We start from the raw sequence: 17522 nt of genomic DNA, 5'->3' as shown, positions 1-17522 counted from the left end.
GCGGGCAGCCTTTGTGCCACCAGCTTCTCCATGTGGCACCTTAGTTCCCCAACCAGGGATCAAACCCTCATCCCTGCATCAGAAGACGGACTCTTAACCCCTGGACCACCAGGGAAGCCCCCGAGTATACTGTTTTCCACAGTGGCTATACCAATTTGCAGCCCCACAAACAATGCACAAGGTTTCCCTTTTCTCCACGTTCTTGCCAGCAGTTCTCTCTCCTCATTCTGATGATAGCCATTCTAACAAAGAGCTGGACACGGCTAAGCAACCAACACTTTCATTCTAACAGGCATGAGGTGATACCTATTTGTGGGTCTGACTTGCACGTCCCTATGACTAGTGATGCTGACCATCTTTTCATGTACCTGTTAGTTGGAAAAGATGTCTCTTCAGGATTTTGCCCATTTTTAACTGGATTATTGGGAGTTTTACTATTGAGGTGTATAAATTCTTTATATATTTTAGATATTAACCCTTATCAGATATACAGCTTACAAATATCTTTCCCCATTCCACAGGTTATCTTTTCACTTTGTTTCTTTTGCTGTGCAGAAAATTTTTAACTTTTTGTAGTCCCACTTGTTTTTTATTTTGTAGCTCTGTTTTAGGTGTCATATCCAAAGAATCATTGCCAAGGCCCACATCAAGGAGTTTTTTCCTAGGTTCTCTTCTGGAAGTTTCATGATTTCAGGTCTTACATTTAATTTTTGAATCCGTTTCAAGTAAATTTTTGTGAGTGGTGTAAGACAGGGGTCTAGTTTCATGCTTTTACATGTGAATATCCAATTTTCCCAGCTTCATTTATCAAAGAGATTGTGTTTCCTCCATTAAGTATTCTTGACTCTCTTATCAAATATTATCAAATATCTCTTATCAAATATTGACTGTACTTGGGGCTTCCCAGGTGATGCTAGTGGTAAAGAACCCACCTGCCAATGTAGGAGACATAAAAGATGTGGGTTCGATCACAGGGTCAGGAAGATCCCCTGGAGGAAGACATGGCAACCCACTCCAATATTTTTGCCTGGAAAATCCCAAGGGCAGAGGAGCCTGGTGAACTTCAGTCCATAGGGTTGCAAAGAGTCAGACATGACTGAAGCAACTTAGCACACACATATATACTTGGGTTTATTTCTAGGGCCTCAATTCTGTTCCATTGGTCTATTTGTCTATTTTATTCCAGTATCATACTGTTTTGATTACTACAGCTTTGTAATACAGTTTGAAAGGAGGGAATATCACACCTCGAGCTTAGTTCTTCTTTCTCAGGGTTGTCTTGGTTATTCAGGGTTTCTATGGTTCCACATAAACTTTAATGTTTTTCTACTTCTATTAAAAAAAAAGTCATTGAAATCTTGATAGTGATGGCATTGAGTCTATAGCTTTGATTAGTATTGACATTCTAACTATTCTTCCAATTTATGAATATTTATTTTATTTCTTTCTCAATTTCTTTCATCAATAAGCATCCTGTAGTTTACAGAATAGAGATCTTATACCTCTTTAATATATCTTAGTATTTTATTGGTTTTGATGCTATTGTAAATGGATTTTTTATTTCATTTTCGGATAATTTGCTGTTAGCATATAGAAACACTACTGATTTTGTTTGTTAATTTTGTATCCTACAATTTACTGAAGTCATGATCTAGTATTTTTTTGGTGGAGTCTTTATGATTTTCTGAATATAAAATCATGTTATTTACAAACAGAGACAATATTACATCTTACTTTATAATTCTGATGCCTTATATTTCTTTTCTCACCTAATCACCTCTGTTGAATAGGAGTGGTGAGAGTAGGAACCTTTGTCTTAATCTTAGAAAAAAAGCTTTCAACATTTTATCACTGAGTATGAAATTAGCTGTGGGCTTATCATAAATGGCCTTTATTATGTTGAAGTACATTCTTAGTATTCCTAATTTGTCTAGAGTTCTTATCATGAATAAATACTGAATTTTGTCAAATGCTTTTCATGAGTCTGTTGAGATCACATGGTTTTTTCTTTTATTCTATTAATGTGATGTGTCACGTCTATTGATTTACATATGTTAAACCATTCTTGCACCCCACATATAAATCCCAGTTGATCATGGTGAATGATCCTTTTAATGTGCTGAATTCACTTTGCTAGTATTTTATTGAAATTTTTGCATCTCTATTCATCAGGGTCTTATTTTCTGGTAGCTCCCTTTCTGGCTTTGATATTAGGGTAACAATGACCTTGTAAAATAAGTTTGGGAGTGTTTTCAGCTCATAATTTTTAGAAAGAGTTTGAGAAGGATTATTAATTTGTTAAATGTTGAGTAAAATTCACCAGTGAAGCCATCTGGTCCTGGACTTTTCTTCACTGAGAGATATTTTTACTACTGATTCAATCTCATCACTAGTAATTGGTCTATCCAGACGTTTTACTTCTTCCTGATCCAGTCTTGGTAGTTTGTATGTTTCAAAGAGTCCTTCCATTTCTTCTAGGTCGTCCAGTTTTCTTGTGTACGGTTGTTCACATTAGCCTCTTAGGATACTTTGTGGGGTGTCAGTTGTAATGACTCCTTTTTTGTTTATAGTTTTTATTTGGGTCCTTCTTTTTTTCCCTGGTTAGTGTAGCTAAAGGTTTATTAATTTTGTTTATCTTTTTAAAGAATCAGCTTAGTTTGGTTGATCTTTTCTATTGTTTTCCTGTTCTCTATTTATTCCTACTTTTAATCTTTACTGGCTTCCCAGGTGGCTCAGTGGTAAAGAATCTGCCTGCCAAAGCAGATGTGGGTTCAATCCCTGAGTCAGGAAGATCCCCTGGAGTAGGAAATGGCAACTCACTCCAATATGCTTGCCTGGAAAATCCCATGGACAGAGGAGTCTGGTGGGCTGCAGTCTATGGGGGTCACAAAAAGTCAGACACAACTGAGCAACTGAACACACACACACACACACACACAATCTTTACTAATTCTTCCTTCTGCTAACCTTGGGCTCAATTTATTTTCCCCCCTCAAGCTCATTATGGCATAAACTTGTTTCTTTGGACTTTTTTTTTTTTTTAATGAGTTTTCTCCTTAGAATTGCTTTTGTTGCATTGCATAAGTTTTGATACATTGTGTTTCTATTTTCATTTGTTTCAAGGTACTCTTATTTCCCTTTTAATTTCTTCTTTGATCCATAGTTGTTCATACGAGTGTTGGCAAATTTCCATGTTTGTGAATTTTCCATTTTCCTCCTCTTACTGATTTCTAGTTTCATACCATTGTTACCAGTGAAGATACCTGGTATGATTTCAGTCTTCATGAATTTTATGAGGCTTGTTTTGTGACCTAATACATGGTCTATCCTAGAAAATTTTCATGTGCACTTGAGAAGGATGTATATTCTATTGTCCAATAGAACATCTATATATGTTTGTTAGGTTCACTTGGTCTAGTCTTATTCAAATTCACTGTTATTAATTCTCTGTCTAGATGATCTATCCATTGTTGAGAGTGGGGTATTAAAGACCTCAATTATTACTGTATTGCTGTTTATTTCTCCTTTTAGCTCTTAACTTTTGCTTTATGTGTTTATGTGCTCCAACATTGGGCACATAAATATTTACAATTACTTTATCTTCTTGATATATTGGCCCCCTGATCATTATATAATGATTTTGTCTCTTTATCACTTTTAAAGTCTGTTTTGTCTGATGTAAGTATAGTTACCCCTGCTTTGCTGTTGTTCTTACAATTTGTTTGAAACATTTTTCCATCCCTTTACTCTTAGTCTATATGGCTTTAAGGCTAAAATGATTCTCCTGAAGGCAGCACATCTTTGGATTTTTTTTTTTTTTTTAAGAACACAAGCTTTTTATTTTTTCTTAGATACAATGTTCAGTTTGGATGATGAGAATATAAGCTAGCTAGCTCTACCATTTATTGCAATGAATTCCAATGAAGGAAGAGGCTAAATAGGATCTAGACTCTTTTGGTCTATTAACATTTAGCTTATCAAATCCACAGCCTGTACTTCTGGAGCAGGCATCCCCAATAAGGCCAAAGTGATAACTGTTAAAGATGGCAAATATGGATGATTCAACACATACATACAGTCCGGTCTGCTGTTGCTGCCTCCATACGCCCTCTAAAATTCCCTATTTGGCTAGAGCTAGGAGCAGTATCACAGTACTGGTTCATCTTTGCTCCGCCGTTCCTCTGTTTCTTCTTCGCTGCTTTCGAGGGAGAACAGGTTCAGATCTTCTGGAAGCTGGTGGAGATCATTCCCTTGGCAGCTTGCTGGGCTAACCAGTACTTACATCTTTTGACTTTGGGCCTCTCAAAGTTCACCACGGACATAGGTACCTTCACAGTGTCAAGTCCAGTTACCGTCACCTGGCACCAGTACTCACCCCTCTGGGTGATGGGCTCTTCGGGCAACTTCAATGCGCGTGGGGCAACCACAACGCCAAGATTTCTGAGAAAGTGGCGGGCAACTATTTCAGGGTTTAGCTCCCATTTGACCTTGTTCTTCATTCCTACCTCCAGGTGACAACTCCTCAGAAATTTCACTGTCGCCTCACCTGCCTCGGTCTGGATCTTGTCTAGTTTTCCTTCTTGTCTCAGCAATTTCTCCTCTTCAAACAGCTTCTTGTTTTCAGGAGATGCATACAGTCAGTCGTTCAGGAAGTAGTTGATTACGGCCCACAGATTTTTTTCACCGAGACCAGGTCACCTCGGACTCCAAGTTTGTCCGCAGACTGGGTGAGGATGAGCTCCAGGCTGCCTTTGGGCCGGTGTTTCGTATCTTCCACGAGCTTGTAGACGCGGTGTCGCCGGTGCAGGCGCTTCCGGCCTTCTCCCGCTAGCGGCACCTTCCACCAGCTCTCTACAATGACCGTGCCCCGACTGAGAGACAGGCTGAAGTCGCGCTCCGAGCCGGGGGTGCGCCCTACAGGTCGCGGCCGGAGGAGCTCCCGGACCCCTCCTCGCAGCAGCCGCTCAGCGAACACCCGCAGCTGAATTCCCCGCGGGACCGCGAAAGCGGCTGCCGCCGTGTTCTCGGGCGCAGAGTTCTTTGGACCTTTTTTTCCCCATTCAGTCATTCTGTGTCTTCTAATTGAAGGGTTTAATCTGTTTACATTTAAGGTAATTGATGGTAAATAAGGACTGCTGCCATTTCATTTTCTAGGTCTATTGTTCATTGTTTCTTATCCTGCTGTCTTTTTGTGTGTTTTGATGTCTTGTGGTATCAAAATGTTTTGACTTGTTTATCACGTTCTTGCGTATAATTACTACAGGTTTTTCCCTGTGGTTACCATGAGGCTTAAATAAAATATCTTAAAATCGTAATTCCCTATTTCTTTAAATTTTTATATTAAAGTATAGATAATTAACAATGTTTTAATTTCAGGTATACAGCAAGGTGATTCAGTGATACATATACATGTATTTATTTTTCAAATTCTTTTCCCATTTAGATTATTAAAGTGTATTGAGCCGCATTCCCTGTGCTATACATTAGGTCCTTGGTTATCTATTTTAAATACAGCAGTGGTAACACACTATTTTAAACTGATAACTTCAATAGAATTTCAAAGCTTGCCACTTTTACTTCTTCCCCTCACATTTTAGAGTATTGATGTTACATTTTACATGTTTCTACATTGTATAACTAAAAGAATATTGTTAAAATGGTTATTTTTAACTACATTTGTTTTCTAACTTTTAAACTAGAGTTGTGAATTACATACTACTATTACTGAATCTGACTGTATATTTACTATTAGCAAGTTTTACACTGCCGTAAGTTTTTATGATGCTAACTAGAGTTCTTTTATTTCACTCGAAGAATTCCTTTTAACTTTTCTTATAGGGCAGGGCTAATGGTGAATTCCCTCAGCTTTTGTTTGTTCAGGAAAGTCTTTATCCCTCCATTTCTGAAGGACAGTTTCATCTAAGATAGTACTCTTGGTTGACAATTTTTTTTTTCTTTCTTTCAATATTTTAAATATATTATCTCATTCTTTTCTGACCTAAAGAAATTATGTTGAGAAATTTGCAAACAGTCTCCCCTTATACATAACTTTTCTCTTGCTGCTTTAAAAATTCTTTGACTTTTGACAATTTAATTATAATATGTCTCACTTCAGCCCTATTCAGGTTCAACCTATTTGAGGTTCTCTTGGATCTGGATATCTATTTCTATCCCCAGGTTTGGGAAGTTTTCAGCCATTATTGCTTTAAATATACCTTCTATCCATTTCTTTTTATCATTCCAGAATTCCCATAATGTGAATATTGTTTCTTTTTAATGTGTCCCATAAGTTCCATAGGCTTTCTTCACTTTCTTTTTCCTTTCTTTTTGCTTCTCTGACTGTACAGTTTCAAATTTCTTATCTTCCAGGTTACTGATTCTTCTGAATGCTGAGTCTGCTTTTTTTTTTTTTTTTTAACTCTATATTGAATTCTTCCATTATATTTTTCAGCTCTAGGATTCCTTTGTTTTTGATGGTTTCTATTTCTTTGCTGAACTTGTTGGGATCATGCATTGTTTTCCTAATGCCATTTAGTCATCTTGTATTCTTGTAGCTCACTAAACTCCTTTAAGAGCATTATTCTGAATTCTTTGACAGAATATAGATCTCCATTTCTCTAAAGTCAGTTTTTAGAACTTTACTAGTTTCCTTTGGTCTCATACTTATCTGACTATTCATGATCCTTGATTATTTATGTTGGTATCTTCCCACATGAGTAAGGCTTTCCCAGTCTTTGCAGGTTTGCTTTGGCAGAGACAATTCACCTGTCAGCTCAGTTTAGCTCTGGATATATCTGTTGGTAATGTCCTTGGGCAGGTGGGGCCTACTAATAGGATCTATTCCTGTTTGAGGCAATTGTTTAAGCTCTGAAGTTTGGAAGTGAGGTGCCACTGGCTAAGAACAGTTGGATAAGACTGCTGGCATGGTTCTCTAGCCAAAGGAGGCTGTAGGATAGGCTCTGCGGTTGCCTGAATCCTCTGGTCAGGCTTCCTACACAGTGGGGCTGGGTACTATACTTAGCAGTTGATGGGGCTATGGATTAGTTTCCCTTGCCCTCATGGGACAGAGGAATGGGACCCAAGGCCTGCATGGCTCCTTGTTTGGGAACCCAGATCAGGCAAAAGTTGTGCACTGGATATCCTCGTCAGGTAGGGCCAGCAGCTTTGCTCTAAAGACAGGGAAAGCCATGGGCTATACTCTCTGCCCAAGTGACACTATAAGCAGGACTGTTGGATGGGCTATATGCAGCCTCTCTCTCAGAAGATTCCCTGGTCAGGTGGGCTAATGGCTGTATTTAGCAGTAAGTGGAGCTATGAATTAGTTTCTCTGCCCAGCTGTTCTTGGGAGGACAGCTCCAAGGCCAGTAAGGCTCCTTGTGGTCTTGACTCAAGCCAACCTGTGCCCCAAGTTCCCTGGCCTGACCAGGGCTACTGCCCTTTCTCTAGGGGTGATCAGCTCTGCCCACCTGCCTCTGGGCTCAAGCATTGCTGGATTACACAGCACTTTTCAGGTGTTCTCAAGCAGCCCTTCCTCTTAATGGGCCAAAAACCAAATTGGCAGCAGATAAGGCTATGTCTGTTCTCTCACCTGGGTGGGACTGGGAGGCCCACTTCAGACAACTCCCAGATTTTTCCTGAGTAGGCTTTCTGGCTGGGAGAAGCTGAGAGGCACGCCACAGCTGGTAGGACTGTATAAGTCAATTCTTCCACCTTGAAGTGAGCTGACCAGGCTCTGGGGCTGGTCGAACTCCTCATTTGAGGACCTGAGTCATGCAGACCTGCACTCTGCCAAGTTCCCTGGCCATGTGGCACCATTGACTTGCTCTGCAGATGAGCAAAGCCACATGTTGGGACTGTAATTGGGCTCTGCAGGCACAAATTTGGTCTGCCAAGACCCGGTGCTGGAAGCCCCTCCCCTTCCCCATGAGATTCCCAGTGGCTGAGCCTCGCAGTCTCCTGTGATCCCAGTGGGGTGACACCACAGCAAGGGCTCCTGTGAACTGACCCACAATGCTGGGGCTGCTGGATGTCACCCCCAGGCTCTTTGCCTCTGGAGGAAGCAGTCTCAGGAGAGACCTCTCTGTGTGGGGCTGTGCCAGCTTGGGGGAGGGGCAGTGTGGTCCGTGTGCAGCTGTCCCTCTTACCCCCCTCTAAGGCAGTATGTCTGGGTCTCTGTGGTACAGAGGGTGCTTCAGCCTTGCTCCCAGGTTCTAGGATTCTCTCAGTGGTGTCTTATCCATGAATAGTTGATAGTTGCTATTGTGAATGGGGGAAAGTCAGGAATACCTTATGTCACCATCTTGGTGACATCATTCCCCTTACTATGTGTTGAACACTGTTCTGAGAACTTTACATGGATTAACTTCGTTAATCCTTGTAACAACTTTATGGGCTAGATACTCCTATTTTTAAATCTTTTTATTTTTAAATTGTAATAGTTGATTTACAATGTTAATTTCTGCTATCCAGCAAAGTGACTGAGCTATATATTTCTTTCTCAAATTCTTTTCTGTTATGGTTTAAAACAGAATATTGAATATAGTTCCCTGTGCTATATAGTAGGACCCTGCTATTTATCCATCCTATATATACTCATTTGCATCTGTAATCCCGAACTCCCAATCCCACAAATCTGTTCTCTATAGATCTGTGAGTCTGTTTCTGTTTCAGATAAGTTCATCTGTGTCATATTTTAGATTCCACATATAAGTGATATCATATGGTATTTGTCTTTCTCTTACTCCATTTAGTATGATAATCTCTAGATCTATTCATGTTGCTGCAAATGGCATTATTCCACTGTTTTTATGGCTGAGTAGGATTACATTGTATGTATGTGCCACATCTTCTTTATCCATTCATCTGTTTATGGATATTCAGGTTGTTTCCATGTCTTGGCTATTGTGAAAAGTGCTGCTATGAACATACGGGTGCGTGTATCTTTTTGAATTACGGTTTCGTCTGGATATACGCCCAGGAGTGGGATTGCTGGATCATACAGCAACTCTAGTCTTAGTTTTTTTGAGGAACCTCCATACTGTTTTCCATACTGACTGCACCAGTTTACATTCCCACCAACAGTGTAGGAGCGTTCCTTTTTCTCCACACCCCCTCCAGCACTTGTTATTTGTAGACTTTTTAGTGATGGCCATTCTGACTGATCTGAGGTGGTACCTCACTGTAGATTTGGTTTGCATTTCTCTTAATACTTAGTGATAATGAGCATCTCTGTTTGTCTTTGGAGAAATGTCTATTTAGGTCTTCTGCCCATTTTTCAACTGGGTTATTTAGTGTTTTGTTGTTGTTCAGTTTGGCTAGATTTTGCTATTAACCCCATTTTAAAGATGTGAGAATCAAGCCACAGAGAGGATAAAGTGGGAACCTTTGATTCACACTTCCACTGCATTTAAACCTGAGCAGGACCCCTCAAGAGCAGATGCACCTCTCCTCCATAATGAAAAGTGGCGTTACACTGCCCTTCCCTGGGCCCTCTGTGTATGTACCTGCTGGAGGTGGCAAAGTCAATCAGGGAGGCAGGAGAGGAAGATTGGAGACGCGGGTCTAAAGGAGGAATGAGATGTTCCAGCTCATCAACACTGCTGAGGGGCAGGTGCTCCATTTTTTTTAACTATCACTTCCCTGCCTTCCCCGAAGAAGCTGCTGGAGGGACAGGCGACAACAGCTGCCAGCACCCCTCCCCACCCCAGCCCTGTGTTAGGCCACTGGATGAGGCAGCTCCCCACCCAGGGCAGACCTCTCAGTCACCAAATCTGAGACATTCACCCTGCTTCATCCCTGGACTGTGGATTCGGGTTTCAAGCTCTTGACCAGGAAAGACACGGGCCCAGAAAGGACCTGTTCAGGTCACAGAGCTTGTAAATGTCAGAGCGAAAAGTAAACCAGGTGTCCAAAGGCCAGGATTATTTCCCCACTCCCCAAACAGCTATTCTGTGTGGAAGCTTCCATGGTAGAGGGGCTATAATCATGCCCAATGCGTCTCCCTTAAGAAAAAGAGGAAATAAACATATCACAGAAGAGCTCTGGGAAACTGTCTGATCCCCACAGCAGGAATGGCCCTTATCCCACCTGTAAAAGTGAGTCAGAACAGTTTTGTTTGTTTGTTTGTTTGTTTGTTTGTATTTGCATAAAATCTCCAGAAAGAATTGGTATATTTGTTAACTTCAAGATGGCCTATGGATGAACTGACTTTTGTACTAGTTAAATATGACGCCATGTGAATGCAGAGCCTATTCAAAATAAGTATCTTTTTAAAAATACTCTTTCCTGAAGCCCCAGTCAGGACTGCTCAGGTCTGGTCTCACCTCTGCTGCACCGACTGTGCCTTCGGCCTCTCCCGGACTCTCTCTGGGCCCCCTCCTCCGCTGTGAGTGGGCTGAGCCAAGTCATCTGTAGGCTGCTCTCAGTACCCTCCTCCCTCCCATCCGCAGAGCAGCTCAGACTCAAAAGGCTAGGTACCTTTGTCTGTCTTGTCTTTTAGGTTGGTTTTCTTTTGCAAGTCCATGAAATGCAACCTTCTCGGCTGGTTCTTCTGGCAATTTTGTTGCTATAAATCTAAGACCACACAGGCTATTCACACCACTGGAGCAGGAAAAAAAGCCAGGTGACTTTGCCAGCTTAGAACTTCAGGGAGCTCACCTCTGTCTGTGTGAAGAGACAGGGTCGAGTAGCCCCTGGGAAATGGCATGGTGAGTCTCCAGCTGGTAGGTGGAGCTGGGGGGTGATGAGGGAGAACAGCACTGCTCCAGGGGGACAGGGTGCTCTGAGGACACACACATGAGGTGTGAGGCTCCATGCTTGTAGGGAGCTTCAGGCATTTAAAAGACCTCTGAGCCCTGATTTTCTCACTCACAGAAATGGAGCTGAAACTATATCACAGGTGTGTAATTAGATTCGATACTGAGGTATTCTTTTTGAAAAATATTCTATGAGTGTCTTTGCTGGGTCTTTGTTGCTGCACGTGGGCTTTCTCCAGTTGCAACGCATGGGCTTCTCATTGCAGTGACTTCTCTTGATGCAGAGCATGGGCTCTAGAGCACAGGCTCGGTAGTTGCAGTTGTGGTTCACAGGCTTAGCCGCTCCGCAGCACATGGGATCTTCCTAGACCAGGGATCCAACCTGTGTCTCCTGCACTGGCAGGCAGATTCTTTATCACTGAGCCACCAGGAGAGCCCTAGCTGTTCTGTGACTATTCATTTCCTTCCCTTTATGCTTAAGCAGAAGGAAGCAAAGGCCTTCAAAAAGAAGAAGACACATTCACGCAGCGACTGTGTAGCAAATGGACCTGCAGAGATTTAATTGATGTAGAAAACACAGGATTGTCACCAAAGTTGGTTGCAGCACATGAGCTATTCCCAAAGCACACAGAATGAACAAAATGGACATCCTATGTGGCAGACTGATGCCGAAAAAGGACCTGCAGGTAAACAAGCCAATGGCATCTTAGTTCCTTATAGAAAGAAACGAGGGGTGGGATGGTGGAGAGGTGGTTTCTAGGCATTGGAGAGGAACCCCCACAGCTTTCAAGATGAGAAAAAGGGGGGCATTTAAACGATGGGGCAGATGTTGAACACCCCAGCATGTCCCCTCAAGGGGCCCGCTGACATGGGAAGGGTGGCAGGGTGCTGTGCCAGACGGCAGGCATGGGCCCAGCACCTCACCTCCTTCAGAACAAGTCCCCAGGCTCTGAGAAGGGGCGGCAGGGGTGGCACAGGCGGAAAAGACAGATGGAAACAACACACATATATACCCGAGGTGATCCAGGAAGACGAAACCAAGGTAAGCCCTCCTGGTCTCTTCCTATGGCTCACTGGCTTCCTGGAAGCTGGGTGCTTGATACCTGAGAATGTAGCTGGGGTGCTCTGGGGAGGAGCCCCAGGGCGGGGGGGGAGGAAGTGCCCCTGAGGAAAGCCCAGGACGAGCAGAAGGAAGACCGGTGGCAAGACTTCTGGGGCCAGTGTCCAGCCACCACCCACAGGGCTCTGGGTCCAATCCTGAGATAAGTCAAAAGGTGAGACAGAGTGCTCAGGAAAGGGGACGGTTTAAAAAAAAAAAAAAGCTTGATCTCTACAGGGCTGAGGTATTAGAGAGGCGGGCCCTGGTCCCAGAGTACAAACATGCCGGGGGGACTTTGTTCTGGGGAGTGAGGGACCACACATGTGACCCTGGGAGCTCCAAGCGGGCCCCACGGGTCCAAGAGACTGTTTCCACTCCCAGGGAGTCCCCTGGCCTCTGAAGTAGGAGCTCCACCAGCGCCACCTCTGTCTCCTGAAGGCGCTGCCCCACGTCAGTGTCGCCAGGTTCACGCAGAAGTCACACAGGGCGGCCTGAGCTGTTACAGTCTAGGGGTGGCTTACTGTTCCTGGTCACACCATCCGTTTCCCCTGGTCCCCCGTGGTTCCTCTAAGTTCCAAGTGAGGCAAGCAGCACAGAGGGGAGGCCGGGAGAATGCTTTATCAGAGGGAGTAAAGTGCAGGCAGCAAGTAGGGCACACGGTCTGGGTGCGAGAGGCCAGGCTGTGCCCCCCACCCCCCTCCCGGCTCAGCGCCTCAGTAGTGATAGGTCTTCAGTCTGTTGCTCTCATCCAGGTCCAGCTGCAGGAAGCTGGAACCAGCCGCTGGCTTGGGCACCGAGGAGAAGAGAGGTCTGGCCACTAGATGAAGGAGAACTCTGCAGTCAGCTGAGCACGGCTGGGGAGCAGTCACGGGCCAGACGGGACCCTCCTGGGACCCCCACCCCACCCCCCTAGGGCCCACCTGCACTGGCAGTTAGAGCGGGAAGGGATCAGGGTTTGGGAGGCAGCTAAAAGGATACAACTTGGGGTGGTTCTTGTAATGCTCTAGCCACTTTTGGTTAGCCGCGATCGTGTCCCGGGAGTTGGAGACGCCCACCTCGGGGACTCGGGAATGGGGACGCTGCAGGAGGCGGAGCTGCTCACTGCAGGGAGGGGAAAGGAGGCAGGAGCCTGGCAAGAATGCCCCTCTGGGGTGAGGAGCATCTGTTTCCAAAAGGGAAGAGGGTGGAGCCCCCACCCTGGGTGAATGCGCCTGACTTCAAGGCTCCCACGTCGGCCTGTGCCCAGCCAATCTCATCAGCAAACACTTTCCTCTCTATCAACTCAAATACCGTCCCAGCATTAGCTCCCAAGCTGGCCAAAGGGTAAGAGGGGCTGTGCTTATGGTTGGGGGCCTGCAGGGGACACATCAAGGGGGGTACATTTGGCAAGGAATAAGATGAAGGGGAAATTAATAACAGGTTTCAATAATTGCCCATCTGTCTCCCCTAGAGGGAGCTCCCCCTCCCTCCAGATGTTGCTCAGCAGGTCTGGGAGAAGGGAGCCGTGCGCAGCAAAGAGCTCAGGGCAGAGACGAAGGCCTCACTCCACGGCCAGATCCTATTTCTCCCCAGGGTGCCACCAGGGAGCTTCCTCATGGGGCTGGCTCAGGTAAGGCCATCCTGGCCCCGCTGGGACCTCAGCGGCTTCGTGGCCTGGGGGACCTGCCTAATGTCTGGGTGACGTGACAGGGCCTTCTGTCCCTTTACCAGGTCCCACCTGCCCTGGGAGCTGCAGCTGAGCGGCAGGGCCCCACCCTGAGCCCACAGGGAGGCTTACCTGGCAGACACATAGCCCAGCCTGTTTTCCAAGGGGGCAGGGCCACTGCTGAGGAACGGGATGCCAGCTGGCAAAGTGTGAGGGAGGCATTCAGAAAGGAGCAGCAGTTTAGCCAAGCCAGCCCCCTCTCGCCTCCCCCCACCCAGAAGCTGCAAAGGCAGTGCCCCAAACCAAAAAGCGGAAAAGCTTCTGAGGTTGGAGGTGAGAGACCGATGGTACCCAGGAACTGTCCTACTTATTTCTAAAACTGAAATTACTTTTCCGTTTGGGTCACGACAGGAACGTAGAACCTTTTCCTTCAAATAACTGTTTTTATGGATTTTCACATTCCTCAGCAGGGCCGTGAGACCAGAGGAAGCCACATACAGCCAAAGGGCTACAAACCCCGAAGTCACAGACACGGGGTCAATTGCTCACTCCCTGGGTCCCCTGTAGGATATTACTTAACCTCTGAGTCTGTTTCCTCACCTGTAAAATGGGGATAAATATTGTGGAATAACCTCAGAGGATTATTATAAGGACTCAATGAAAAACCATACATAAAATGCCTGGCCCATAATATATAACACACAAGATGGCAGCGACCACAACTCTGACAAATGACCTCCTTAGGTTCAGCTGAGCTCTAGAATCCATCATCAAGGCCCCATCAGGTAACCCGTCCTTGACCCAGAGGGCCTCCAGCCACAGGGCAAGCAGCAAGGTCCTCCCAGGGACCCTCAGTGTCCGGGGGCCATGCCAAAGCTGGGGGCAAGGGGCAGGCAGAGGAGGGAGGTGGGGAGGTGGAGCCAGAACCGCACACAGCCCAGAGGGAGGCTTACTTGGAAAGTACTTGCGCCACTTTTCCACCAGGAAGTCGTCCACGGTCTGAGCCACAGAGGAAGAGAGCCTGGGGCCCAGCCCCGGGTCCCAGGTCCATGGGGCAGACGTGGACTGAGCCAGGGACGAGGCTGAGCCCCGGGCCTGGGAGGGGTGGGAGGGAGCTGGGGCACTCCTGGAGGCCTGGATGGGGGGCGGCACAGGCATGGAGGTGAAGAGCGGTGGCGGCTGGGTGTTGAGGCTGCCCAGGACGCCGAGCACCCCATTGAGCTGGCTGCTGATACTCTGCAGGGAGCTGCTCAGATAGTGGATCTTGTTGGGGACGGTGGGGCTCGGGGTCAGGTTGCCTGAAAAGGGAAGAGGCGGAGGGTGGAGAACGGCCTGGCTGGTACTGCACCCTACTGGCCCACATCCCTACCCGCTTCCCTGTTCCTCTCAACAAAAGCCTCACGGCTTCAGTGTTCCAGAGCGTCTCCGGGAAGAGGCCCTCTGCCCCTGTGCAGGTCAGAGCAGCAGAGGGAGAAGAGACTCCCAGGCAACAGCAGGGGAGGGAAAGGCCAAGAGGGATGCTTTTCTCGCTGCAAGTCCCCTGTGCACTCAAAAGGCCTCCCCTGAGCCTCTGAGCCCCGCACACCCAGCCAGCTCACTCCTGCCAGGTCATTTGCTGACCACTTGCTCCAGACCAGCATGGCAGGGAGGGCCCTCTTGCAGGGCTGTGGGGAGGGGCTGCATCTCTGGTCCCCGTGGACATCCCAGTCCTCCCCCCCACCAACTCACGGCGAGGCAGAGGACAGGAGTCGGAACTGTCACTGCTCCCATCTTCCAGGTCGCTGAGGTCAAAGGTCACCACCTTCTTTGGGGGGGGTCCTCTCAAAGTGTCCTCATCTGAAGCCTGGTGGGAAGACGCAGCAGATGAGGATGGCACCTGCCCTGTTTTTCTGCCCTCGTGACAGCTGAGGACTTAGGTCCCAAGTTCTGGGAGAGGCACAGGCTGCCCTGCAGGTGAGGCTGAGAGAACTCGGACACTGGAGATACAGGCAGTAAGGTCACCAGAGTCACCCCAGTAAACACTCCCCATGGTGTCTTTCCAGCTTCTGCTGTGTCCCCATCTCAGGCATCCAGAGGAAAGCCTACAAGGCCCAGGGAAGGGAGTGAAACCGAGGAGCCTCTATTCCTGGCCCTCAAGGCACACCTCTCCTCGGGCACCAGGGCAGGGCCAGTCCTCTCCTGAGAACCTTCAGCAAAAGGATCCAAGTCTGCTCAGGATGTCTCGGCACAGATACCCAAACCCCTAAATGTGCTCGACAGTCAAAGCTGAAGCCACGGCCACTTTCAGAAGCCCCAAGCCTACTGCCAATCCTGGGCCTAAGCTGCCTTGACATGGGACCCAAGAACCCCCACCGAATCCCAGGAACAGAAGAGGGAGGCTGGGGCCAGGCTGGGCTGCACCTCTTCCCGGAGACAGGACTCCAGCTGATGGAGCTTCTCCTCCTCCTTCAGCAGGTCATGGCCTTTCCGCATGGCCAACTTCGTCTCATCCAGATGCCTGGTCTCCTGCAGCCAGGGAGGAAGGGGAGGAGAAAGACGGTGACTAACCACACGGGCACATGCAGGAGTCCCTGCTCTGCTGTTTGTTGGCTGGGTCATCTGGGTGAGTTTAAACAAATTCCTGAACTCTGGATGTTCATTAAAAACAAAAAAAAAACTTTTCATAGGGTCTTGAAGATTAGATGAGATAACGTATGCTATGCACCCTCCACTATGCCCACACCTAATAAATTCTCAAAACAGTTACTATTAAACAAATGGTTATTATTATCATCACTGTTCTACCATTACTACCCCCATCCTCAACAGCAGAGATTCAGCAGAGCAATTCCAGGCCCTGGGGGTGGAATGCAGATGCCCCTGGAAGGCTACCCCTCCATAAGAACTGACCTCTGACCCTCTGCTGCTCCCCAGTCAGACTTAGGGGCCACAGGGCCCACAATCCCTCACCAGCTCTGAGCACCATCGGAACTCTAAGGGACCAGACAATCTTCTGCCAAGATCCTCACATGGCAAAAAGATGTGTGATTCCACTAATAATAACCATGAAGTCGTCTCCTTTTCATTACAAATTAGGGTCTCAGAGAAGGAAAACGGGGAACTCAGGCTTATGCTGAGTGTGCTCAAAAGATTTTCACTTATGAGTAAAGTCTTGAGTGTGATAGAATGGCCAAGCAATGTGGAACTTCTAGAAAATGGGAACACCACTACAACCCTGTACATTGTCTCTGGTTCTGTGAGGCCCAAGTCACTTCCTAGTAGAGAAAGCATTCTACACTGCCAGGTGAGTGTAAGGAGCTTCCATCCTTGTGGTCATCCATAACCTCCATCTCCTGTCTGGTCTCCCTAGACTTGTCCAGTGACCCTGGCTCCTACCTCAAGGGGAGCCCAAAGGGAGGGCCGGCTTCCTGCCCCCGGCCTCCCCCACGTGGCTGAGTCCCCCCGGGGCTCCTGACCTCCTCCAGGGCCGTGGTGCCTGGTAGGTCTTTGGCCGCCTTCTGGCGCCAGTGCTGTTGGGCAGCCTTCAGAGCTGTCTGCCGCCTCCGCATGGAGCGCGACTGTCGCACCAGGAAGTCTTTGGCGTTGCGGAGAGCCACCCCCTCAGCAGAGACGTAGTGCCGAGCACTGCAAGAGGACAGGGCAGGGGGTGGAGTGGGGACACACGCTCTGTGAACTCCTACTGTGGGTCACGAGCACTGCCCCAGCAGATGTCTAGCCTGAGCACAGACCACAGGGCTAGGAGAGCATGGGGATGCCGCTGCTTGATACCCACAGTGTGCGGCACACAGGATGAGCGCTTCAGTCCTCCCACCCTGACCCAGACAGGGACCAAGCCTGAGGCCTCCTGAGATGGCCAGACTCTCCTATCAGCCTGACCCTCAAGCAAGGGTCAGTGCATGCTAGCATGCTGTGTCAGTGATCACCCTGGGCACCTTCCTGGGTTGTCACAGAAGACTCCTCAGTGCCCCAGCCCCTATCCTTGAACCAAGCCCCACTGGAGACCATGGGCCCACATCAGTCCCCA

General features: G+C 47.1%; 1 protein-coding gene and 1 pseudogene across 9 annotated transcripts in view; both read right to left on the bottom strand.

The window, feature by feature from the left end:
• Positions 1-4217: 4217 nt before the first annotated feature.
• On the bottom strand, positions 4218-5068 carry LOC122701708 (annotated as a pseudogene).
• Positions 5069-11084: 6016 nt separating this feature from the next.
• Positions 11085-17522, bottom strand: part of CEP164 (centrosomal protein 164) — a 74401-nt gene continuing 67963 nt past the window's right edge. For 4 of the 9 annotated variants that reach the window (XM_043900082.1, XM_043900118.1, XM_043900134.1 and 1 more), the window contains 7 exons: positions 16954-17122; positions 15899-16003; positions 15227-15341; positions 14452-14796; positions 13631-13697; positions 12832-12954; positions 11287-12687 (listed from right to left, as the gene is read on the bottom strand). In XM_043900082.1, coding sequence (XP_043756017.1) covers positions 12567-12687; positions 12832-12954; positions 13631-13697; positions 14452-14796; positions 15227-15341; positions 15899-16003; positions 16954-17122 — 1045 coding nt within the window. In that variant the 3' untranslated portion in view covers positions 11287-12566. Of the gene's footprint in view, positions 12688-12831; positions 12955-13630; positions 13698-14451; positions 14797-15226; positions 15342-15898; positions 16004-16953; positions 17123-17522 lie in introns of all 9 variants that reach the window. The other 5 variants (XR_006340674.1, XR_006340673.1, XM_043900110.1 and 2 more) reach the window with 5 other exon arrangements.

This window comes from Cervus elaphus, chromosome 1 (assembly GCF_910594005.1).
Source record: "Cervus elaphus chromosome 1, mCerEla1.1, whole genome shotgun sequence".
Lineage (NCBI taxonomy): Eukaryota > Metazoa > Chordata > Mammalia > Artiodactyla > Cervidae > Cervus > Cervus elaphus.
Note: the sequence above shows the minus strand (reverse complement) of the source record. Positions and strands in the feature narration are given on the sequence as shown.